At 47.7% G+C, this 25,302-nt stretch overlaps 1 protein-coding gene across 5 annotated transcripts in view; it reads left to right on the top strand.

Annotated features, from left to right (window-relative positions):
• Nucleotides 1-25,302, top strand: part of LOC126260117 (neurexin-1a) — a 2,420,624-nt gene that overhangs the window by 1,906,329 nt on the left and 488,993 nt on the right. For all 5 annotated transcript variants that reach the window (XM_049957356.1, XM_049957358.1, XM_049957357.1 and 2 more), the window contains one exon: nt 16,466-16,657. In XM_049957356.1, the coding sequence (XP_049813313.1) occupies nt 16,466-16,657 (192 nt within the window). The remainder of the gene's footprint in view (nt 1-16,465; nt 16,658-25,302) is intronic.

The raw sequence follows: 25,302 nt of genomic DNA, 5'->3' as shown, positions 1-25,302 counted from the left end.
AGAAACGATTTCCTTGCCATTGCCAGTCTACATTTTATATCCTCTCTACTTCGACCATCATTAGTTATTTTGCTCCCTAAATAGCAAAACTCCTTTACTACTTTAAGTGTCTTCTCCATGAATTTTAATACCTACTCCGAATTTTTCTTTTGTTTCCTTTACTGCTTGCTCAATATACAGATTGAATAACATCGGGGAGAGGCTACAACCCTGTCTCACTCCTCTCCCAACCACTGCTTCCCTTTCATGCCCCTCGACTCTTATAACTGCCATCTGGTTTCTGTACAAATTGTAAATAGCCTTTCGCGCCTTGTATTTTACCCCTGCCACCTTCAGAATTTGAAAGAGAATATTTCAGTTAACGTTGTCAAAAGCTTTCTGTAAGTCTACAAATGCTAGAAACGTACGTTTGCCTTTTCTTAATCTTTCTTCTAAGATAAGTCTTAAGGTTAGTATTGCCTCACGTGTTCCAACATTTCTACGGAATCCAAACTAATCTTCCCCGAGGTCCGCTTCTACCAGTTTTTCCATTCGTCTGTAAAGAATTCGCGTTAGTATTTTGCGGCTGTGACTTATTAAACTGATAGTTCGGTAATTTTCACATCTGTCAACACCTGCTTTCTTTGGGATTGGAATTATTATATTCTTCTTGAAGTCTGTGGGTATTTCGCCTGTCTCATACATCTTGCTCACCAGATGTTAGAGTTTTGTCAGGACTGGCTCTCCCAAGGCCATCAGTAGTTCTAATGGAATGTTGTCTACTCCCGGGCCTTGTTTCGACTCAGGTCTTTCAGAGTTCTGTCAAACTCTTCACGCAGTATCATAGCTCCCATTTCATCTTCATCTACATCCTCTTCCATTTCCATAATATTGTCCTCAAGTACATCGCCCTTGTATAGTCCCTGTATATACTCCTTCCACCTTTCTGCCTTCCCTTCTTTGCTTAGAACTGGGTTGCCATCTGAGCTCTTGATATTCATACATGTGGTTCTCTTCTCTCCAAAGGTCTCTTTAATTTTCCTGTAGGCAGTATCTATCTTACCCCTAGTGAGACAAGCCTCTACATCCTTACATTTGTCCTCTAGCCATCCCTGCTTAGCCATTTTGCACTTCCTGTCGATCTCATTTTTGAGACGTTTGTATTCCGTTTTGCCTGCTTCATTTACTGCATTTTTATATTTTCTCCTTTCATCAATTAAATTCAATATTTCTTCTGTTACCCAAGGATTTCTATTAGCCCTCGTCTTTTTATCTACTTCATACTCTGCTGCCTTCACTACTTCATCCCTCAGAGCCACCCATTCTTCTTCTACTGTATTTCTTTCCCCCATTCCTGTCAGTTGTTCCCTTATGCTCTCCCTGAAACTCTCTACAACCTCTGTTTCTTTCAGTTTATCCAGGTCCCATCTCCTTAAATTCCCACCTTTTTGCAGTTTCTTCAGTTTCAATCTGCAGTTCATAACCAAGAGATTGTGGTCAGAATCCACATCTGCCCCTGGAAATGTCTTACAATTTAAAACCTGGTCCCTAAATCTCTGTCTTACCATTATATAATATATCTGATACCCTTTAGTATCTCCAGGATTCTTCCAGGTATACAACCTTCTTTTATGATTCTTGAACCAAGTGTTAGCTATGATTAAGTTATGCTCTGTGCAAAATTCTACAAGGCGGCTTCCTCTTTCATTTCTTCCATCCAATCCATATTCACCTACTATGTTTCCTTCTCTCCCTTTTCCTACTGACGAATTCCAGTCACCCATGACTATTAAATTTTCGTCTCCCTTCACTACCTGAATAATTTCTTTTATCTCGTCATACATTTCATCAATTTCTTCATCATCTGCAGAGCTAGTTGGCATATAAACTTGTACTACTGTAGTAGGCATGGGCTTTGTGTCTATCTTGGCCACAATAATGCGTTCACTATGCTGTTTGTAGTAGCTTACCCGCACTCCTATTTTTTTATTCATTATTAAACCTACTCCTGCATTACCCCTATTTGATTTTGTATTTATAAATCTGTAATCACCTGACCAAAAGTCTTGTTCCTCCTGCCACCGAACTTCACTAATTCCCACTATATCTAACTTTAACCTGTCCATTACCCTTTTTAAATTTTCTAACCTACCTGCCCGATTAAGGGATCTGACATTCCACGCTCCGATCCGTAGAACGCCAGTTTTCTTTCTCCTGATAACGACGTCCTCTTGAGTAGTCCCCGCTCGGAGACCCGAATGGGGGGCTATTTTACCTCCGGAATATTTTACCCAAGAGGACGCCATCATCATTTAATCGTACAGTAAAGCTGCATGTCCTCGGGAAAAATTACGGCTGTAGTTTCCCCTTGCTTTCAGCCGTTCGCAGTACCAGCACAGCAAGGCCGTTTTGGTTAATGTTACAAGGCCAGATCAGTCAATCATCCAGACTGTTGCCCCTGCAGCTACTGAAAAGGCTGCTGCCCCTTTCAGGAACCACACGTTTGTCTGGCCTCTCAACAGATACCCCTCCGTTGTGGTTGCACCTACGGTACGGCCATCTGTATCGCTGAGGCACGCAAGCCTCCCCACCAACGGCAAGGTCCATGGTTCATGGGGGAAGTTTAATTGATATTTAAGATTAATATCATTAGTGTTGACTGACAAAATTTTCATTAATAGATTAGTGGCAATAGTGTATTTTTTACGGTGGTAAAGTTTGTAATTAATGTGAAACGAGAATCAGAAAATAAAGAAAGATTGAAATGCACATCACGCACAATTATGAGGTATTCCTACGCTTTATGGTCGTCGATATCATGATTTCTGTTAAGCTCATTTTGTGACTTGAGGCTCAGATAAAACTGTCTGTCCACATCAGACTTTGTCTTACAATTGTGATATTTGTCTTCCACCTACGTCTGGGCACTAGATTTTCCAAGGCCTCAACAAACTGAGGGGAAATATGAAATGATGGTCTTCCACGACATGACTTGCAGAAAATTGTCCGCTTCCAACACTTCAATTAAGAATATGTTAAACAACAGTTCCCGTCACCCTGTTGAAAACTCCGTCATTGCAAAATTTCTGAATTGTACTTCAACATTCCCGTTGCGTTAGCAAGATGAGTCACATAACTTGTTGGTGACAGGTCGCCTGAACTCGGCCACGTTACTGGTGGAGACACGCACGTCCGCCGCACCTCGCTGCAGGTACCTGAAATTCGAAGAATGATGTGAAGTCTGACAGGAGTTAGTGGTCGAATACTAGGGCGCACGGTTTTTGATGGGATGCCGTTTCTATTGCAAGTAATTTCCTTTTTTGTGGTTTACAAATGCGTTTACATTATCACTTCTCATCCATCAGTACCGTATGCAGATTAAAAACAGATTTGACGGACTCTGTCTGCCGTGATCAGTCGGACCTAAGGCCAACACGCAACCACCGACCTCCGCCATCTCTTACCGACTGCCGGCACGCCACCTTCACACAGGGTAGGAAGGTGATTCCTTATGTTTCGGGCCCATCAGAGCTCTCCATTTTATTGCCGACGTACATGTAGCCAGTGGCCGTTTTCTAATGTAATGCCACGTCACCAGGGACGCTACGAAAGACTCACTCCGTCACCCGGGTCATTTACCCCTACTCCCTCACAATCTGTGGCAACATACTGCCCACCACTGCCTAATCTTAGGTATCATCCACTGAGTGCTCGCTGTTAATGTAATCATTGTAGTACATTGTTATCGTCTACATCAGATTTTAGTTTGGTAATGAGGTCTGTAACATTCTTAAAGGTCCAGAAATCCTCAGCATGAATTTCACGGACTACATAAGGTTTCGTTAGCCGTGGTTTCTATATATGTAGACACCAGCCAGAAGATGAGAAAATCTGCCTCACACTACGAAGTTTCCCACGCGCTGTTAGACAGTGGAACGGCAGGGAAATATTGGGAAGGAGGTTCGAAGAACCCTTTACTAAGCGCTGAAGTGTGAAATGCAGAGTAATCGTGTACTTGCAGATGTAGGTACTAAGAAGGTTCTCCAGAAAGTAAGTTCCGATCGATCGCGAAATGAAAACCAGAATGAAAATATGAAATGTGTGTCCAGCTATTTCTCTACATGATCGCCACTCCGACTTAGACATTTGTCCTAGCTTTGTACCAACTTTTCTATACCCTTGTCACAGAAGTCCTGTGCTTTCTGTAAATTCTCTACGGTGGTCTGCAGCTTGTTGTCTGTGCCAAAATTTTGTCTTCATAGACAGCTGGTCATGTGAGCAGAGAGAAAATTCAGAGGGAGCCACGTCCGGGCTGTAGGTGCGTGATATGCCCGTACAGTATGCAGCCGATAAATGTCTCGAAGAAGGAAATGCATGACAGTCGTGGTATGTGCGGTTTCATGGAATCAGGCTAAATTTTTCGGCAAGCACTCTAACTTAACGGTAGACACTATTTTATAGGCATCTTTACGTGCTCATTGTGCGCTCTGAACTGCAAAGAGGTACATCACGCGATCGACGGCTATACTAGAGACACTGCCCACAGCTTCGCCGGACTGTCCCTGTGATTTCCATTTCGCAGCCCATCGGAACACACTATCTGGATGCCCCTCGTACATTATTTTGCCAGTCCTAGACAACAACTGAGCAGCACAGAGCAACAAAATTATATTTTGTGCTTTGGGCGCACACGGAAGTTAATATCAGCGAAATTGGTGAAACAGCTTCTCGTGAATGCTCACATATACAAACATCAAAAAAGTTTTGCATTACCTCCGTTCAGAGAGTTCCGGAACCTGTACAGAAAATTGGAATAGAGACCAACATGAACGACATTTCCGCCCTTTTTATTGCTCAAGAAAAGCACACATCGCATGTTGTACCAAAATACAGCCAGAGCGTCTGAGGTGGTAGTCCAGATTGCTGTACACACCGGTACCTTTAATACCCAGTAGCACGTCCTCTTGCATTGATGCATACCTGTATTTATGGTGGCATAGTATTCACAAGTTCATCTAGGCACTGTGGGTACAGATTGTCCCACTCCTCAACGGCAATTCGGAGTAAATCCTTCAGTTTCGTTAGTGAGTAACGGCGTCCATAAACAGCCCTTTTCAATCTATCCCAGACATGTTAGATAGAGTTCATGTCTGAAGAACATGCTGGCCACTCTACTCAAGCGATGTCGTTATCCTGGAGCAAGTCATTCATTAGATGTGCACGATGGGGGCGCGAATTGTCGTCCATTAAGACGAACGCCTCGGCAATATGCTGCCAATATGGTTGCACTATCAGTCGGAGCTGTTACGGGGCCTTCCATGGCCACCAGCAGCGTACGTCGGCCCCACATAATGCCACCCCAAAACAGCAGGGAACCTCCACCATGCTGCACTCCCTGGACTGGGTGTCTACAGCGTTCAGTCTGATCGGGTTGCCTCCAAATACGTCTCCGACGATTGTCTAGCTGAAGGCGTATGCGACACTCACCGGTGAGGAGAACGTGATGCCATTCCTGAGCTGTCAATTCGGCATGTTGTTGGGTTCCTCTGTACAGCGCTGCATGGCGGCGTGGCTGCAAATATGGGGCTCCCCATTGACGTCGGGAGTGAAGTTGCGCATTATGCAGACTATTGCGTATAGTTTGAGTCGTAACACGACGTCCTGTGGCTGCACAAATACCATTATTCAACATGGTGGCGTTGCTGTTAGGGTTCCTGCGAGCCATAATCCATTGGTAGCGGTCATCCACTGCAGTAGTAACCCCTGAGCGGTCTGAGCGAGGCATGTGATCGACGGTTCCTCTCTCTCTGTATCTCCTTCATATCCGAACAACATCGCTTTGGTTCAATCCGAGACGCCTGGACACCCTTGTTGAGAGCCCTTCCTGGTGTAAAGTAACAATGCGGACGCGATCGAAGCGCGGTATTGACTGTCTAGGCACGGTTTAACTAAAGACGAGTGTACCTTCTTCCTAGTGGAATGACTGGAAATGGTCAGCTGTCGGACCCCTCCATCTAAAACGCGCTGCTTATGCGTGACTGATTACATCTTTTGGGTGGGTTAGTGACATATGTAAACAGTCAGAGGGACAGTGTCTGTGATACAATATCCAGGCTACGTCTACCTTCAGGAGTTCTGGGAACGGGAGTGATGCAAAACTTTTTTTCATGTGTCCACAATGCGGCCTTACAGCAAAGCTGCTTCACAATAAGGTCAACAGATGTCAGGAGCACACACACGTGCTACAGCCTAAAATCGACGACGGTGTGCTTTAGGCACTGGTGGTTCTCAGCGCTTCTGAAATGCTGTGAAAAAGTATAATTGTACTGTGTAATGTGCAAGGTCGAAGAGAAGTATGTAGGATAAAATTTTGTGGGGAGACCAAGAAGAAGAGGGGGAGTTGACGTTTCTTTTCTTTGGAGAAAGGGGCGTGACTGCTGAAAACTGAAACAGTGCCGACAATGTAGCGTAAAGCACGGAGAGGTCTAGTGCGTGGAAAAGAGCAGAGTGAACGGTTAAAGGCAAAATACGTTTTTAAAAGTCGATTAATGAAAACTACATTGTAATTTCACTTCTCTTTTGCTAATAAATATTTGCACGTGTTAATGTAAGAACTGCTGTAATTGCTGAATAACAATTAACAAGGCAGATAATACATCACGAATTCTATACGTATATTCAATAAGTATAATTTAGGCCTAGAACGAGAATAGAACTCGCGAAGTGCACTATTCCGTCGCAAGCATATACCCACTACGGACATTTTTGTAACGTTTGTACCGAGGGAATGGCGTGGGAATGTTCGAATTTTGGTTCACTCTGTATACCGCTAAACCAATACCATATGGACGAACTGGCAAAGGCATACGTGGCCAGCTGCCATCTGGTCTACGTGCTGCATTGTGTATTAACTGCGTTGCGCGGTGCGTCCCACGTTAGCTCGCGTGCGCACCGGCAGATGGCAGCTACATCGCGCCACGCCCACTGCGGCGCAGCCGGCGGTGCTCCCGCCCCCAGTTTTTGTCGCGCTCCGTATTTTCGCGCTGCCGATATCGCATTCGGTTTCATCAGCAGTTGCACGCGCCCACGCTCGACCGACAGCCCACATCTGCAGTTCGCGCAACGCGTTTTAAAATCGCATTCATTAGGGCCAGTTATCGGCAAACGACATTGTCTCCCAATTAGGCAAAAAGTGCGTAGTGGTGCCATAAAATGGTCGGTGACGCCCGCGACAGGAGGCGGTTTAGTTACGACCAATACGATTCATGTACAGGGGAGGGGCGCGGCGTGTCGCTTTTTGCCCGGACTGCCGGAATTTTTTTCCGCGCTGCCTGACTCTAGGATTTAATCAGACGAGTCCGGGGCCGGCAGATTGCCACCATTAGCGGCGTCGCACCCCCAACCACCGGCCGCTCCCACCCCTCCCCTGTCTCCTTCCTGAGCGCGCCAGTGTGGCTGGCAGCGAGCGGTTCGAGCACCGAGCCGCTTCCTTAACATGCGGCACCGGTCGCAACGCCCCACCTGTGGGCCACAGATTTTCCAGGGAAAGCGAGCAAATGACTGACGGCACTCTGTTCCCACGGAGCCGTGATGCGGCGCTCTGCTGTCCGCAGGGAACTGTGAGCCCACTGTAAAGTGACGCTGAGGTAGCTGCATACGTGGTGATGTAAGTAACGGCTTTCTTTCCTGCTACAAACGCTGGTAAGACAGAACGTTATGACCACCTGCTCAATGGCCAGTATGTCCATCTTTGCACGGATAACAGCGGCGACGCGTCGTGGCGTGGAAGCAAGGAGGCCCCGGTAGGTCGTTGGAGGGAGTTGGCACCACATCTACACACACACACAAGTCACCTAATTTTCGTAAATTCCCGTTGGTGGTGGTGGGGGGGGGGGCGGGGGAGAGGGGTCGAGAGCTCTGACGCCACACTCAATCACATCAAAGATGGGTTCAATGGTTCAAATATGGTTCGAATGGCTCTGAGCACTATGGGACTTAACATCTGAGGTCACCAGTGCCCTAGAACTTAGAACTACTTAACATCTGAGGTCATCAGTGACCTAGAAGCTAGAACTACTTAAACGATTCGTAGTGGCTTCACAACATTTTATAATGGGCATCGCGTTTTCAGAAAGCGCCAAGGAAGAAACGGAGTATACGAGCACTAAAACAGCGCCCGTTATCCGCGCGACTAAAATTCTATATGGTGATAGCTCTCCTAGTGAAGAAATGGAAAGAGTGGCCTAATCAGCTTAAAACTGGAGACGTGCACTCGCGCAGCCCATCCACTTCTAACGGGCAGAAGCAGTGAGCCAGCTGATGAAATACTTCGTCGTGACCGTCGTGCCTGAACTGGTGATACTGCACACGATGTGAAAGAACATTAGTCAGAGTTCATCATCTGCAATCGTCCATAAAGCAAAGATTGAGCTCCTCGGGTATCACGTCAACTGGCAGAGAAACACGGACACGGACTTTCGTAATTGTTGAAATCACACTTCAGGCATTTTCGAAAGAGGAGTCTTCCTTAGAAGCAAAGTAACCCCTGATGTGGCACAGAGCATCGTGTAGTAACAGCCGTCTTCACCCAAAGCAAAAACGCTCAACAGCTCCTGCGTGAAAGCTGAGGACGACAGCATTTCTCGGTAAGAAAGGTCTAATGCTCAACGACAGACAGTTCTAGACGCACAGTCCGGAACCGTGCGACTGCTACGGTCGCAGGTTCGAATCCTGCCTCGGGCACGGATGTGTGTGGTGTCCTTAGGTTAGTTAGGTTTAAGTAGTTCTAAGTTCTAGGGGACTGATGACCACAGCAGTTGAGTCCCATAGTGCTCAGAGCCATTTGAACGACAGACAGTAAACGGTGCCAGCTCGAGAGAGCTACTGCGTGGTCTGATGTCAACACTCGAAACGGAGAGGAAGCTTTCAGACCGTTTTCTTGTGCTGTCGGGTAGTGCCCGCCCTCACACAGTGCAGCACCTGAACCAGCCGCCAATGGCGGCCCTGTTTTTGTCACGTGACGAGGCTGCGCAGGCAGCATGTGGTGGTGCGTGCACGGCCTACAGAGCTGCTTGGAGGTAGCAAGTGGGAACGTCCTCAAGGTATGAACGAATTGGATATAACAATAAAAAGCGATCAAGTAGTGCCGGCCGGAGTGGCCGAGCGGTTCTAGGCGCTACAGTCTGGAACCGCGCGACCGCTACGGTCGCAGGTTCGAATCCTGCCTCGGGCACGGATGTGTGTGATGTCCTTAGGTTAGTTAGGTTTAAGTAGTTCTAAGTTCTAGGGGACTGATGACCTCAGAAGTTAAGTACCATAGTGCTCAGAGCCATTTGAACCATTTTTTTTCTGGTTAAGTAGTACTTATTTTTCGCTGTGAATTACATCGCATCTTTTTCTAGCTTTAGATACTTGAGCCTAATCAAGCTAGTTAACGTTTCGTCATCTTTTTTCTTCGCTAGCCTGCCTATTCGTACTGGCACTCAGCTCTCGCGATGGTGGTGAGTTGGGCGACTACCACTGTGCTGGACACGGTACCGTCGAGACTGGGCCGTGGACAGATGTAGACCTGTGGCCAGGCGGCGCGGCTCGCGCCAACCCTTCCGGACACGAGCCGTGCTGGCCAGCGCGCGTTCCAGGCAGGTGGGGCCGCATTGCGCCGCGTGGCGGAGTTAGCTGGGCTTCCGTGGGCTGAGGCTGGGGGCACAGCTGCAGGCCGCGCCCTTCGCGACGTGAGGCGGCAGCGCCTCCAGCAGGGCAGCCACCGACGCTCCTCACACCACCGGCCCGTAATGTGCAGCAGTTGCGTGACACGTGCGCCGACGTGTCCCGTTACCTACCTCGCAAGTCTGACGAGTCGAGTTCGATTTTGTGACGAGCGGTATCGGCGCCAGTGCGCACTGCAAAGCGGCGACCTTTCTCTTTCCCTTGTGTTAAGATGCCCGCTCGCATCCCTACAACTCAAAAAATACACGTGTTCTTAACAAAGAACGCTGCACATTAAATTTCCCGCAAGAAACATCCTTATTATTGAAATTACTCGTGAATGTGGAGGGAGCAAAGCGACAAGTAGGCCTACACAGAATGCGATGCCTGCAGCCGGACGACCCCCGCCACCTCCCGTCTATCTCTCATCGGCGCCGTACTTCCCGAATGAGATTATTCTGATTGAGTCGATGGGATAGCATGTTTGACGAAAACATTGACAAACTATATTAAGTACCGGTACACGACAGTAAATGGAAAGATGAGTGTGAAATCAGTCTGTGGTAATGTGCTGTCGGGATAAAAGACTGACCTGTCTCCAGAAGCGACAGCCACAATGCTTCTCCTCTGGCATCTACGGGCGCTGCACTCACTCGTCGATAGCTCGCTGCCTGCCTCGTCTATTCTGTCTCGCTGACTGTCTCCTGCCAATCTCCTCTCTTCCCAGGGTGTGACCCTGCTCACTACATTCGTTCCTAATCTCCCGCTCTGGACTTCGGGCTGCTGAATTTTCTGTCATATCATCTTTGTGTGATTCGTAGGCCCGATTTTTAACATCACCCAATGAACGATCAACACTGCGTAACGCCCCTCCCAGTCTTCGTGCGAGGTCAGTCAGGGAGTCCCCAGACGGCAACCCGCCTTATTCCGGCTCCTTTCCGTCGCACCTCACAGCGTTGTCTGTGGGCTTCCCAGTTGATTCCTTGTCAGATTTTGCTGTACACACAGGTGGGAATCGCGTTCAGTGTTTGTCCCCATACCCAACAATAAATCTAGTCGTTTCTAACTGGAACACCTATGCCTCGCTCGTGCCCTTAGTCGCGTGGTGGTCCTCTGCTGCCGGCCAGTGTTTAAACGTGACGGTCCTTTCCGAGCGAAGCCAACACTTGGCTTGTGACTTTTCGGAAAGTCTCTCATGTCCAGCTACAGGTTAAGTGGAGCCCTGTTGCCCTGAACGCTCGGTGGCCAAGTATTACGGTGTAAAGTGTTCCTTCAACTTCAGCCTTCATCTTTGGGATTCCAACTTAATCATCTGCAAACAGATTACCATGAAAACTTGTCTTACTTTTGCCTGCTATCTTGTGACGGCTTCATGTATATCTGTCCTAAACAATTTCGGTGACAGAGGGCACTTTTGTCTGAGTCTTCGATTTGTGTTAGCAACAAGATTACTAGATTGAAGCGTTATTATTCTTGTTATAATAGTCGTATACGTAGAGTGTAGTATTAATAATGTTGTTTATTGTTCGCAGCTCGTGGTCGTGCGGTAGCGTTCTCGCTTCCCACGCCCGGGTTCCCGGGTTCGATTCCCGGCGGGGTCAGGAATTTTCTCTGCCTCGTGATGAGTGGGTGTTGTGTGATGTCCTTAGGTTAGTTAGGTTTAAGTAGTTCTAAGTTCTAGGGGACTGATGACCATAGATGTTAAATCCCATAGTGCTCAGAGCCATTTTTTTGTTGTCCTGCTTTTGCGTTTGAAAGTTTATCTGTTTCAACCGTATCAACCTATGCCTTTTCACATTCACTACTGATACGTGATCCACATAATTTATTCATCTCTAATGTTGTGAATACACGACAATGGATCTCGTCTGAACCCCTTTCAGTACCCTGATGACAATCATACATTTGTTTCGAGAGCAGAACAGTTTCATCACACCTTTCAGGAAATGTCACTTTATTCTCCTGTTTATTTAACAACAAATAGTGTCCATTATGAAACGCTCACACCTGCTGGAACCAGGCATCAGTGGTCAGTTGCGGAGAATAGCTGCCTGAAACATTACCAGCCGCTGACCGTCTCCAGCAGTGTCAGGAAACAAAGCCGAGGGATTCTTCGCCAGAGTAAAAAATGGCTCTGAGGTCTACGGTACTTAACTTCTGTGGTCATCAGTCCCCTAGAACTTAGAACTACTTAAACCTAACTAACCTAAGGACATCACATACATCCATGCCCGAGGCAGGATTCGAACCTGCGACCGTAGCGGTCTCGCGGTTCCAGACCGTAGCGCCTAGAACCGCTCGGCCTCGCCAGACTAAGGACGAGCTCAATATAACGACCCCGTTGAGGTGAGACCTAAACGACACGTAGTTAGCGGTTTTAAAAGAAGCGACTGAACTTTTGTAATCACTCGTGGAATTGCGAATGTTTGTCAATTGAAAATAACGATCGTGTCGGCTTTGAAATGAAAACATAGGTAGCTCAGACTTCATTCGGCTAATTGAATACAATATGCAAATGTAAATTGTCAATATGCTTCACACCTTTACACACTGGCAGTTACTATCTATGGCAGACGAACGCGTAATTTCAAGGAGCAAACTAATCTAAAATTGCAAACTAATAGAAGCACATGGAAAGACGCATGTTTGTAATAGAGAAAGACGGTAAGAAAACCAATAAATACGTCATACTGTAATTGTGTACCTCTTATTTTCTGACCTGTGCATCTGCCGCATCTGCACGCTGTTTTAAATGACAATGTGACGAATGTAGTACGGCTTCTAATGTTTCCTAGCGTCCTCCCCAAAGTATTGGAAGGAACATTGTAGTGTTGTTGATTCGCTGCATTGTTCAGCTTCAATAATCTAGACCCGTTAAATGTTTTCGAGTTTATATTTTATGATGGATTGTTTTTCTACGTGTTTCGTGGTAGTCTACGATTCCTCTTTGAGCCTATGTTTACCTTTAATCCTATTTGTTGTGTTGGTTTCATATTGCTGTTTGGTTTTTGGAATCTATTGTAGTTTCAGTTCATGTTAACGACATTCCTTTCTGTTTATTTCACGTAAAGTTTAGTACTCTACAATAGTAATGATCATCATTATCCACACTCTGTTCATAAATGTTCGTTGTTGGTGTAACCTACTGTGAATAAATAAACATGTTTATGTTTACAGTACTCATTGAGCATCAGATATTATCACAACTAAAATTGCCGGATCCGTGTATCAGGCAAAAAACTGAATCCCACAAGAAAATCCGAGAAGTAGAGGGAGCTGATACTGGAAGCTGCGAAACTTCACGGCCCATCACAAGATGTAACCAGTGACACTCGATAATAACGTCATCAAGTTCGGAGTTATCACCAGGCCGTAACACAGATACGCTGAGGAAATATTTGTGTCCGTCAACCGCTGTGGAGAACTAGAGACAGGGTCAGTGCAGAACAGCGGATTTGGCAAGGGCCAGGCAGCGAGAAGGCGACAAGGCCGTGGCGTCTCGTTGCCGGGGGTGGCCTGCTTGAAGCGGCTGCCTCGAGGGAGAGTGGCTTGCAGCTCGTCTGTGATCCCTGTGTTGCCAGTTACGTGTAAAGCTCTGTGTAGGGAAAATAGGGCCATCCTCTTCCGCGCCACTTGCCGCCATGCGCAGTTCGTAATGGGCTCAAATCGAGTCACAGTTCGGTTTTTTTCCTTGTTAAAAAAATCTTTATTCTTCAAATACGTGATACATAATAACCTACCAACTAATACATTAGTGGGTCCTAATTTATACTTGTATTACAATTACAATTAGTGCAGCTTATCTAAGTTCTTGGCAGGTAATGTTGTTCCTGTTTCCACTATGGGCATTACTTGCTGTGTCTTTGGGTTACCGGTGTTTTACTGGTCTACTACTTACTGCTAGTCTACTCTACCTGCAGCGTTACAGGTGTGCCAGCGTTTATAACCTGCATTGTTGGCCGTGCCCACCGAGGTAATCCCAGTGGGCGTGACCCTGGCACCGGGATGGCCCAGAATAGTCAATCGCTGCAGTACTATGCTGATGGAAATATCCTGTCTTATCCTACGACTAACCTAGTACTAAATCCTACAGTCATGTCCGGGGAGTGAATCAGTCAGGAGGTGCACCCTCTCTCTTAATCCTACACGTGGCGGATCCCAGCCGTGAAGCGGCTGGCCAAGTCCACGCCTCGGCGGAATAGGACAGGTGTACGGAGTCTAAATCGAGCGTGATCTATTACTGGTTGTTCCTTAGGAATTCTTTTATAACTTTGCTTGATATTTCATTGGCAAGTTTATTAAAGATTTGGAAATGGTCCTCTTGCCTGAGTAGGAGGTAAGTGTCGTAATTTGGTAGCTCTTGTCTTAATTGTGCCGCTCCATCGTCGAAGAGGTGGCTCTCGTGCACCACATGGTCTGGAGTGCCTGATGTGGCCCCACAACAGTCACACGTTGGTGTAGCCCGCTCCCCAAACCGGCATAGGTACGCCGGGTAGGGTCCATGTCCAGTAAGGAAGGGCAGCAGTCCTCTTGGTGGCTTAAAGTGTTGTAGCTGTTCGTATGTTCTACGACCCGTTTCAACGTTGTCCCACTGTGCCATAGCTCCTCCTTCCTTCGTTTAATTTCTGATTTCTTCCCCACGTGAATCCCCATTAGTTCGATTATTTTGTCCCTTTTCTCCTTTTTTACCCAGTACCACGCCGCCTGTTCCCTAATCTTTATATCAAGAGGACAAAGTCCCATTAATACTGGTAATGCTCCCCCTGGAGTAGTCCCATATGCTCCTAGAGAACGTAGGAGCATATTTCGCTGCACTCTTTTTACGGCCACGGAAGGCATGACCCTCGTAAGCCTGTGTGCCCAGACTCCTGACCTGTATCCTAAAATTGATGTCAGAATACTATTATGGTAAAGTTTTATTAATTGTGGTGGCAGGTGGAATCGTTTATGGCCAAGCCCAATTATATTATTGAGAGTTTCTAGAGATCTTTGCGTCACAGTGTCAATATGTGATGTATAGTTCCACCTCTCATCGACGACTACACCTAAGTGTGAGCCGTCTATTCTTACTTTCGGGTTCCTGACATGTTGTCCCTTTAGTATGTGGACATGCTTGATGAAATTTTCATTTTGGTAGTATGGTACCATGTAGTCAGGATAGATATGGCCCTTGCAATTTTTGGTTCCAAATCTTCGCGGCTACGACCGCCAACAAGCAGGAGGAGGTCGTCTGCGTAGGCTTTGTCCTCTAGCACATCGTCGCTGTTCTGCAAGTTATCCAAGAGGGGCTCGATGTTAATGTCCCAAAAGAGTGGCCCCAGGACAGAGCAGTGTGGAAACCCCTTTGCAATCTTTTTACTGATTCTCCCGCTAGGCGACGATAGCCAGAGCTCCCTATCCTCACTATAGCCGTATAGCGGCCCTGGACACTCCTTCCCCCCAGACGGGAGAAGAGCGAAGGCCACCACAGGTTGTCAAAGGCGCCACTGATATCCACCATGATGCCGACAACTTATTTGTGTGGGGCTGAGTGACACACCACGCGGCCAGGGCGATGGCGTCAGACGCCGATCTTCCCGACCGAAAACCGAACTGCCTGCCACTCACCCCACACAGCACGCAGTGTGCTGCCAGTCTGTCTGCCAGCAACCTCTCAATAATGTTCCCCAGCAGGTCCAGTAAACAAATGGGCCATGGGCCTGTACGATCTTGCTTCCTTATGATCTTTATCTGGACCTTCCTTGATTGTCACTACGTTGGCTTTCTTCCAAAAATGGGGGGGGGGGGGATTTTCCTGAGCCTCCAGCACTCATTGTATAACTTAGTGAGAGGGGCCACCAGCTGGGGGGGCCAGGAATTGCACCACCTCCGCTGTGATGTCGTCTGGGCCAGGAGCTCTGCCCTTCTTTAGGGCCTTCATCTGGGCAGCCACCTCCTCTTCTGAGAAGGGATATACCATACTATTGTTCCTATAGTCCTGTGGGTGTTCTGCTCTAATTCGCTGTTGCACTTCAGCGTCATCTTGCTCCCTATCGTCAGGCAACAGGACCCAGAGGAGGGCCTCGGCAGTCTCCTGCCAAGTTTCCGACATCCGGCCCCCGTCCCTGACGGTAGCAACGTCGTGGGTGATTTTATCTTTGTATGAATTTCCTGAATCTGCTGGCCCATTCCTCAACTTTTCGCTCGCGGCCTCTTTTACGCTTCCTGTATAGACTTATGGCCTCATCCGTAATCAGTTCTTGCAATAAGGCTTTGCTCTAGCATCCTGTAGGTAGAGCAGTTTCTTCCTGTGGTGTTACAGCTTTTCTTACGTCTCCGCGTGCATGGGATACATATCCCAGTTCTGCCGCAGGTTTTTCTTGTGTGATCTTCAGCCCCACACCTGGAGCGAGCCTGCTTTCCCTCGCAGTGTTTATGAACACGATCCAAGTCGCCACAGTTGTGCCACCGGGGAACTGTTAAATAGTCCCCTACGTTAATTGCATGGAAACCCATGTATACTCTACCCATAGTGGTAATCCTGCGCCACTTATTCCCCTAGACCTCGATAACACTCGAATCACACGCCTCTTGTTCAGCCACGATGTATAGACTTGTGGTAGTAGTCGCAGACACATTGACAGCTGCGGAACACCAGCATCCGTTCGTGCTCGATGTCTTCCCCGACGGCGAAGTTATCTTTCAGCAGTATAACTGTACGTGTCTGGAAGCCGTGCAACATTGTAGTGAACCGCCGTATTCTGCTGTCGCCTACCTGAGTGTCTGCTGCTGCTTCCGGCAGGCGAGTCGCAGCAGCTGGACCTGGAGGGCCCGCTGTACGTGGGCGGGGTGGGCCCCGCGACGGCGGCCGTGCCGGTGCCGGCGGCGCTGTGGACGGGCGCGCTGCGCCGCGGCTTCGTCGGCTGCCTGCGGGACCTGGTGCTCAACGGCAACGCCGTCGACGTCGCCGGCTACGCGCGACACCAGGACTCCGGTGAGTGGGGCGACGCCTGCTACCAACTGCTACAATCGCCGATTACACTTACAGATAAGAATTTTCTTACATTTAAACATTCTCGGTATATATATTTTTGTGCACTTTAAACTGAGTGCATACTAAATACTTTCAAAACGCACTGTTAACGCGGGGGCGTTTAAAACGTTAACGGCTGTGAGTGGACAGGCGTGCTGGTCGGCTACCCGCTACACTCCTGTAACGACAGCGCGTACCCCACTGCGAGCTCCGTCTCCTCCCTCGCTACCGCCGGAGAAAGAGAGAGAGAGAAAGAGGGCTGCAGGCAGCCGTCAGTCGTGCAGCACCTACGATTCTCTAGCACCTCTACAGGCACCTCTGTCATTCTCTCGCGCATTACTGCACTGCAAGTGTTCAGACGTGAATCGCGGTACACGATTTTAGTTTTAGCCAACAGGTATATTTTTTAACGATTTTAAATGTGTTTCTCCGTAAGTCTGTAGAGCGTTACTGAAGCAATATAGACAAAGAAGCAATATAGAAAAGATGTACTCATATCAGATTATAAATGTGTGTGCAAAGTCTGTGGAAACTTCATTTATGAGACTTGGTTCTGAAGAAAAAAGTGACTATTTCTTTTCTTAATCTAATAGGACTTAACTGCTAACGTCATCAGTCCCTAAGCTTACACACTACTTAACCTAAACTATCCTAAGGACAAACACACACACACACACACACACACACACACACACACACACACACACACACACACACACACACAAGCCCGAGGGAGGGCTCGAACCTTCCCTCCGCACAGTCAATGTCTGCAGCGCCTTAGGCCGCACGGCTAATCCCGCGCGGCTAAAAATTATATCAGACATTTCCAACAAACTCGTTAGTCCTCTTACAAATGGCGCTGTAATGAGACACGAACATTGTACTGTTGCCCAAGTGCTTTGTACAATACTGGCCATTAAAATTGCTACACCAAGAAGAAATGCAGATGATAAACGGGTATCCATTGGGCAAATATATTATATTAGAACTGACATGTGGTTACATTTACACGCAATTTGGTTGCATACATCCTGAGAAATCAGTACCCAGAACAACCGCCCTGGCCGTAATAACGGCCTTGATACGCCTGGGCATTGAGTCAAACAGAGCTTGGATGGCGTGTACAGGTACAGCTGCCCGTGCAACTTCAACACGATACCACAGTTCATCAAGAGTAGTGACTGGCGTATTGTGACGAGGCAGTTGCTCGGCCACCATTGACCAGACGTTTTCAGTTGGCTAGAGATCTGGAGAATGTGCTGGCCAGGGCAGCAGTCGAACATTTTCTGTATCCAGAAACACCCGTACAGGACTTGCAACATGCCGTTGTGCATTATCCTCCTGAAATGTAGGGTTTCGCAGGGATCGAATGAAGGATAGAGCCACGGGTCGTAACACATCTGAAATGTAATGTCCTCTGTTCAAAGTGCCGTCAGTGCGAACAAGAGCTGACCGAGACGTGTAAACAGTGGCACCCCATACCATCATGCCAGGTGATACGCCAGTATGGCGCTGACGAATACACGCTTCCAATGTGCGTTCACCGCGATGTCGCCAAACACGGATGCGACCATCATGATGCTGTAAACAGAACTTGGATTCATTCGAAGAAATGACGTTTTGCCGTTCTTGCACCCAGGTTCGTCGTTGAGCACACCATCGCAGGCGCTCCTGTCTGTGATGCAGCGTTAAGTGTGACCGCAGCCATGGTCTCCGAGCTGATAGTCCAGGCTGCTGCAAACGTCGTCGAACTGTTCGTGCAGATGGTTGTTGTCTTGCAAACGTCTCCATCTGCTGACTCAGGGATCGAGACGTGGCTGCACGATCCGTTACAGCCATGCTGATAAGATGCCTGCCATCACGACTGCTAGTGATACGAGGCCGTTGGAATCCAGCACGGCGTTCCGTATTACCCTGCTGAACCTACCAATTCCATATTCTGCCAACAGTCATTGGATCTCGACCAACGCCAGCAGCAATACCGCGATACGATAAAATGCAATAGCGATAGGCTACAACCCGACCTTTATCAAAGTAGGAAACGTGATGGTACGCATTCCTCCTCCTAACTAACACGAGGCATCACAACAACGTTTCACCAGGTAACGCCGGTCAACTGCTGTTTGTGTATGAGAAATCGGTTGGAAACTTTCCTCATGCCAGCGCGTTGTAGGTGTCGCCACCGGCGCTAACCTTGTGTGAATGCCTTGAAAAGCTAATCATTTGCGTATCACAGCATCTTCCCGTCGGTTAAATTTCGCGTCTGTAGCACGTCATCTTCGTGGTGTAGCAATTTTAATGGCCAGTAGAGTATTTAGAAAACGCAATATTCTACCGCCTGTGGTCTCATGCCAGGTGATACGCCAATATGGTGCTGACGAATACATGCTTCCAATGTGCGTTCACCGCGATGTCGCCAAACACGGATGCTCTTGCAACGGAGGAGCTTCCTTCCTTCCTTCCAAGAGCCACCTGCTTACTTGGAGCTCGTGTACTCGGTCACCGCCTTCGTGCCCTCGCTCTCACGGCGTGCTTGGCCAGGTCGCCAGGGAGCAAGAGCCGCACGGCCGTCTGGATCTCGCGGGCCGTGGTGGTCTAGCGCTTGCTGTAGTGCGCCAGGCGAGACGCCTCGGCCGCGATGCGCTGGAAAATGTCGTTCACGAAGCTGTTCCTGATGCTCATCGCCTTCGACGAGACGCCCGTGTGTCGGGGTGCACCTGCAGCCGGCACTTCGGCCGAAAGATCATTTTCGACGTTGAAGCGAATCAAAACTTACCTTCGAAATACACACTTTCAAACCAGATTTTCTCACATTGCTTTGTTGTCGATTAGAAAACGACTCCACAAATCCGCGAAACAAGAAGTTTCATTTTGCGACTCCGTGACCCGAGTTTTCGACAAGAAGGATCGCAAACCTGCCCTCACGGCATACTTTATTCAGTGTAACACTTGGGTGTGATGCCCCACAATAATGAATGCTCGTAAACAATAACATAATAATAGCAACAATGATCATATAACAAAAACTCTGACTTACAGAACAGGCGTCAAGTCCACTGGCGACGCGTAAGGTATTGGTAATTGTAATCGCTTTTAAAATTATCAAAGGTAAGTGTATTGTTCTAATTATTATTATTATTGTCATTGTTATGATTATTATGGTACTGTTAACAATGATGATGATAATTACAACACCACTTACTTGGGTAATCGTAAACAGTAGCATAATAATAATAATGACAATAATATTAATAATTAGAACAATACAGTTACCTTTGATAATTTTTAAAAGCGATTACTATTACCAATACCTCACGCGTCGCCAGTGGGATTGACGACTGTTCTTTAAGTCAGATTATTCAAGTTCACACCAACTACGAGGGACATCTTTCAGATTGAGTCAAATATCTGTGGAAAACTATATTTAAAGTCAGACTTTTCGCCCTAAGTAAACTTTCCTTTCATAAGCGACTTAAAAGCATCCAGTATTGCCAAAAAAACAATACTCGCTCACCAATCGAGCGTAAAGGAGAAATAGAACTAATTAGCAAAGCAGTCACTAACAGTAATGAACATTGTGTGCAGTTTTCGTGCAGCATTTATGATTTGCCTCGGCTGACTATTAGAATCTGCATATAAAATTATAAAATATGTTACGGGACAGTTTGAGAATAAACTGCCACATAACACTGGGATGTAATCGGACTAACAATGACCACTTTGAAAGTAAAATAATGGTAGTTTGGCATCACAAATCAGCAGAGTATGGGTAGTATTGCAAATTACAGGACCATCTGCAAATCTGTGCCACTGGAATACCCCCCAATAGTTCTCATAAATTGTGGTAGACAAGAGACGTAGTAATATGAAATCGTCTGGGATTAAATTAGCAACATTCTGCTCCGACTAAGCGGTGTTGAATAGGAAATCAACACCACACTCAAAATGGTGAACGTATTGTTATTTTGGGTTCTCTCTATCTTAAGCATACGGAAAGTTGAAAACTTATTCAGCATAGGCACTTTTCCCTTACATTGACAAAGCATCAGCAGCAGTTATATTGTAGATGTTACTTGTAGTCCAAAAAAAAAATGGTTCTGAGCACTATGGGACTTAACATCTGAGGTCATCAGTCCCCTAGACTTAGAACTACTTAAACCTAAGGACATCACACACATCCATGCCCGAGGCAGGATTCGAACCTGCGACCGTAGCGGTCGCTCGGTTCCAGACTGTAGCGCCTATAAACGCACGACCACTCCGGCCGGCGATTGTGTTACTTGTAGCTTACAGAGCCTCTCTGCGGATGTTCACATATTCCAGTGATGCTGTATCTTTACATTTCTGTTTCTGTGTTTTGGGGATAGTGCCAACGAGTGTTCTTAAGAAAAGCATGTACTAAGTCCATGGCGAGCAAATGTCTTGTTGCCTACTGGAGATGCTCGGAAAAAGGGAACTGTGTCTGTTGAAGGAGCTTCTCAATTTTCAGTACAGTTAAAATAGGAAAGAAAATAACTGTGACGCCTATTATTTTATGATGCTTCGCATGCGGTTGGAGTATCCGAGTACAGTCCCTAAACCTATCTACAGAAATGGAAATAAGTCACTTGGTTATACCTGTGCTATTGCAGCCCTCGACGGCCACCTCTCTGAGGAACAGGCTGTATTCACTTCGGAACCAACTCAGCTGTGGACACACATTCTGCTGGTAGTATAACTGAAACTTAGCAACAATGCGGAGTAACTGCCTATTGGCTTCTGTCTCGGGTTCTTCGGCCGACGTTCATCTAATGATTTTTCCGACGTTTCGCCAGCACGAGTGGCTGGCATTGTCAAAGCTTCACCCTCCATTGCCGGTGGTGAACTGGAGCCGAGCTTTAAAAAGTTTAAAAGAGATGGGGCCCCTCCACGCCCGCACCAACGTGGTGACCAAGCCAAAAGTTCTACTGTCACCTCCGTAAAACATGTTAGTTATCTAGTAAGTGGATCACAGGATGCTGGGCTGTGATGTTGTCCGTGCGTCTGGGTAAGACTACGCATTAACACGGTCCATCAGGTGATAGATAGTGGACGAAACGCGAGTGAGGGTAGCGATTTGAAGAGCAGAGGGAAAAAAGTGCCATGGCTCGTGCCGTGGGAAAAAAACCTCTGCGACAGTGGGATGGGTAGTAAGAGCAGTAGTGGCTTACTAGCTGCGATAGCTCATGCAAGGTTGGATTTGTTAGTATGGGTATCATGCATCATTACCGTGACAAGCGATGGCGATGTATCCCAGTGGCTGCAGCTGCTACATTCCTGGAACAATCAAGATCGTTATACAGTAGTGGGAGATCGGCCATAGATCGTCTCACTGTGTGGGGGATGTGTGGAGCTTGTTTGCATGCAGTGTACGGTACGGCTTCCCTGTGTGGTGCCAGTTGTTCGGCAGTGTATTTCAGCTGGATATCCAGTAATAGCGTCTGATTAACAGGGGCTCGCCTGTGCCGTTATGTTTGCGTATGCTTGGCCATAGATGTTATGCCCTTACAAGTATATCTTTTGGTCTTTTATGTTTCCATCTATGGTTGTGGTCGTAGTTCCCCAGATTCAGAATAAACGGGTTCTGCGAATGTCTGGAGTTTCTGTATAGTCTTGTGGTGAGTTTGTGGATTACCTCCGTGAGAGTCTCAAGTCGGTATTCCCGGTGAAGGTCCGCGATGCGTGTGTATCGTGGAGCATTGCTTATGATTTTGAGTACTTTGTTTTGTATGAGCTGCAGACGGCGCAGGCGTGTAGGCGCAGCGTATCCCCAGACAGGAGCTGCGTACGTCATCAGGGGTCGGATGAGTGTCATGTACATGGACCTCGACACCCTTCTGTTCAGTGTGCTACGCCTGTTGAGCATAGGATAGAGCTGTTTGAGCCTCGCGCTAGCTCGGTTGGTCATGTGTTGTATGTGGTCCCCCCAGAGTAATTTCCGGTCCAGCCAGACACCGAGGTATTTGACTTTCTCGCGGAAACGTATTGGGCGTGCATGTAGGGTTATTGGTCTGCAGTAACGGTGTTTGCGCAGTTGCTTCGGTCTTCTAGTGAACAGAACGGCTTCGCACTTGTCGACGTTTACTCTAACACGCCATTTCTCCAACCAAGGCTCGGCCACTCTGAGTGCAGTCTGTAGGCGTGACGTAATGTTTGATGGTTTCCAATCTTGCGCAAGGATGGCTGTGTCATCCGCGTAGATTGCCATCATTGTGTTGTGTGTGGTTGGGAGATCGTTTATGTAGAGGTTAAACAGTAGGGGCCCTAGGATGCTTCCCTGGGGTACTCCCGCGTGTATACCGTGTCGTGTTGATTGTTTTCCCTGCACATCAGTGTTGAAACTCCTGTCTGTGAGGTATGAGTGTATGAGACGCAGCAGCCCGTCGGGGAATCCCGCGTCGCTGAGTTTGCGAATGAGGCCGTTGTGCCATAGACGGTCGAAAGCCTTTTCGATGTCCAGGAACACTGCCCCTGTAGCTTTGTTTATGTTGAAACCATGTGTTATATGTTCAACGACCCGTAGGAGTTGTTGTGTTGTGGAGTGGTGATTCCTGAAGCCGAATTGCTCCGGTCTCAGGATGTCATTTGTTATGCAGTGCCTAGTGATGCGTTTGAGAATCACCTTCTCAACAATCTTACTGAGCGAGCTCAGAAGGCTGATGGGTCGGTAATTTTGTGGGAGGCTGTGGTCTTTCCCCGGCTTCCTGAACATCAGGACCTTGGCCGTCTTCCAAAAGGCGGGGAAGTGTTGGTGTTTTAGTATGGCATTCGTTATGTGTGTTAGGTACTCAGTTGCTTTATCCGTGAACTCCTGGAGGACACGGTTTTGAATGCCATCATGACCAGGGGCTTTCCTAGCGGCGGAATGCATTATAGCCCAGGAGACTTCGGCTGTGCTAGCATGTCGAATGTCGTCGCGCGATGGTTGGGCTAGAATGCGTGTAACCTCTTGGTCAGAAGCAAGTGTGAACACTGGATCTGATGGTACCAGGTTCGGTGTGAATGACGCTGCGAGTGTTCGGGCCATTAGTTCTGCTTTCTCTTCCGCTGAGTATGCAGGTCCGTCGGGCCCTTGAAGCGTTGGGGTGTATATTTTCTCCCTGGTGAAGTGTCGGGCTAGTTGCCACACGCCAGGTCGTGTGGTGTCCAGCCCTTCGAGTTTTTGGTCCCACTGTTGTGTTCTATGTGTTTGTATTTTATCGTGTATGATGCCCTGTAGTCTGTTAATGTGCCGTTTGAAGTACGGACGCCTGGTGCGCTGCCATTGTCTCCTGAGGCGATTCCTCATTGAGATTAGGCCTAGGATTTCCTGGGGCAGGGCCGCACTGCGTTGTTGTGAGGTGCGATCAGGTATGGTGCCTGCCATTGCGTCCTGGACGGCTTTAGTGAGGGTTTCTACTGCCTCGTCAATTTGTGCTGTTTCATTAATTTCGTGTATAGGTGGGATGTGGCTATCGAGCGTTTGCTTGAACCTTGTCCAATTTGCACGCCCGTAGTCCAACATCTTGCGTTGTTCCATGTGCTGCAGTGTTTCCTCAATGTATAGTATTACAGGTTGGTGGTTTGAGGGCAGATCGTTTTCAACGGCAACGTTGAGTGTCGTTGTAATGCCCTTGATGAGGGCCATGTCTATCACGTCTGGCCTGAGTCCCCTCTGATAGGGAATGTGCGTCGGTTCAGTCGGCGCTAGTATAATGTAGTTTCTGCCAAGTGAATGTTCGTACAGTTTTTTGCCGTTGGGATTTCGTATGCGTGAATTCCATTCTGGGTGTTTTGCGTTCAGATCTCCAGCGACGATTACTCGCGGTGAAATGTTGAGTAATGTGCTGATATCGCGTGTTGAAATGCCTACAGGGCTGTTGTATACCGATATCAGTGTGGTGTAGGCTCCGTTGAACTTGACTCTGACGGCCGTAGCCTCGATTTTTTCCAGTTCAGGGAGCTCTATGTTTGTGTGCTCGATGTCTTTGTGTATGACGATTGCAGTTCCACCTGCCACGGCGTCGCCCGGTCGGTCGGTACGATAGACACAGTAGCCAGGAAAGTTTAATTGTTTGTGCGGTTTAAGTTTAGTCTCGCTCAGTAGCGCGACAAGGATTCCCTTGCGCTCCATGAACGCGGCAAATTCTGCCCTTTTGTTGTGGATCGAGTCTGCATTCCAGAACAGGATCCGTGATAGTGTGTGCGGGTCTGCGTTATGGGCCAGGTGTGGTGTATTATTCATGTAAGAGTGTGAAAGAGTGTTGTGATGGCAGTGTGTATGACAGCCCAGTATTGCCCGGGTTCGGCGCTCATGAGCTGGGTGATGAGTGTAGTGACGGCCATCAGCACCTTGGTAAGGATTTCAATGGTCGTGTGACGGGGGAATAGTGTTTCCAGTATTCCCCCAGGTGATGTGTTGGTGTTGGGTGTGGCAGCCTGAGGTGCTGCTGTGGGGTTAGCGGCCGCTTGTGCGGGTATTGGTGTGTTGTTTGGGGCGGCATTTGTGTTTTGTGACAGAGGTTGTGGCGCCTGCGTTACTTCTGTGGTGAGGGGGATGGTAGTGTGAGTTACAGTCTCGGTGTCTTGTTGACTGTTTTCCTGTGTGT

The sequence above is a fragment of the Schistocerca nitens genome, chromosome 5 (assembly GCF_023898315.1).
Source record: "Schistocerca nitens isolate TAMUIC-IGC-003100 chromosome 5, iqSchNite1.1, whole genome shotgun sequence".
Taxonomy (NCBI): Eukaryota; Metazoa; Arthropoda; class Insecta; order Orthoptera; family Acrididae; genus Schistocerca; species Schistocerca nitens.
This window is presented reverse-complemented; position numbering and strand designations above follow the sequence as displayed.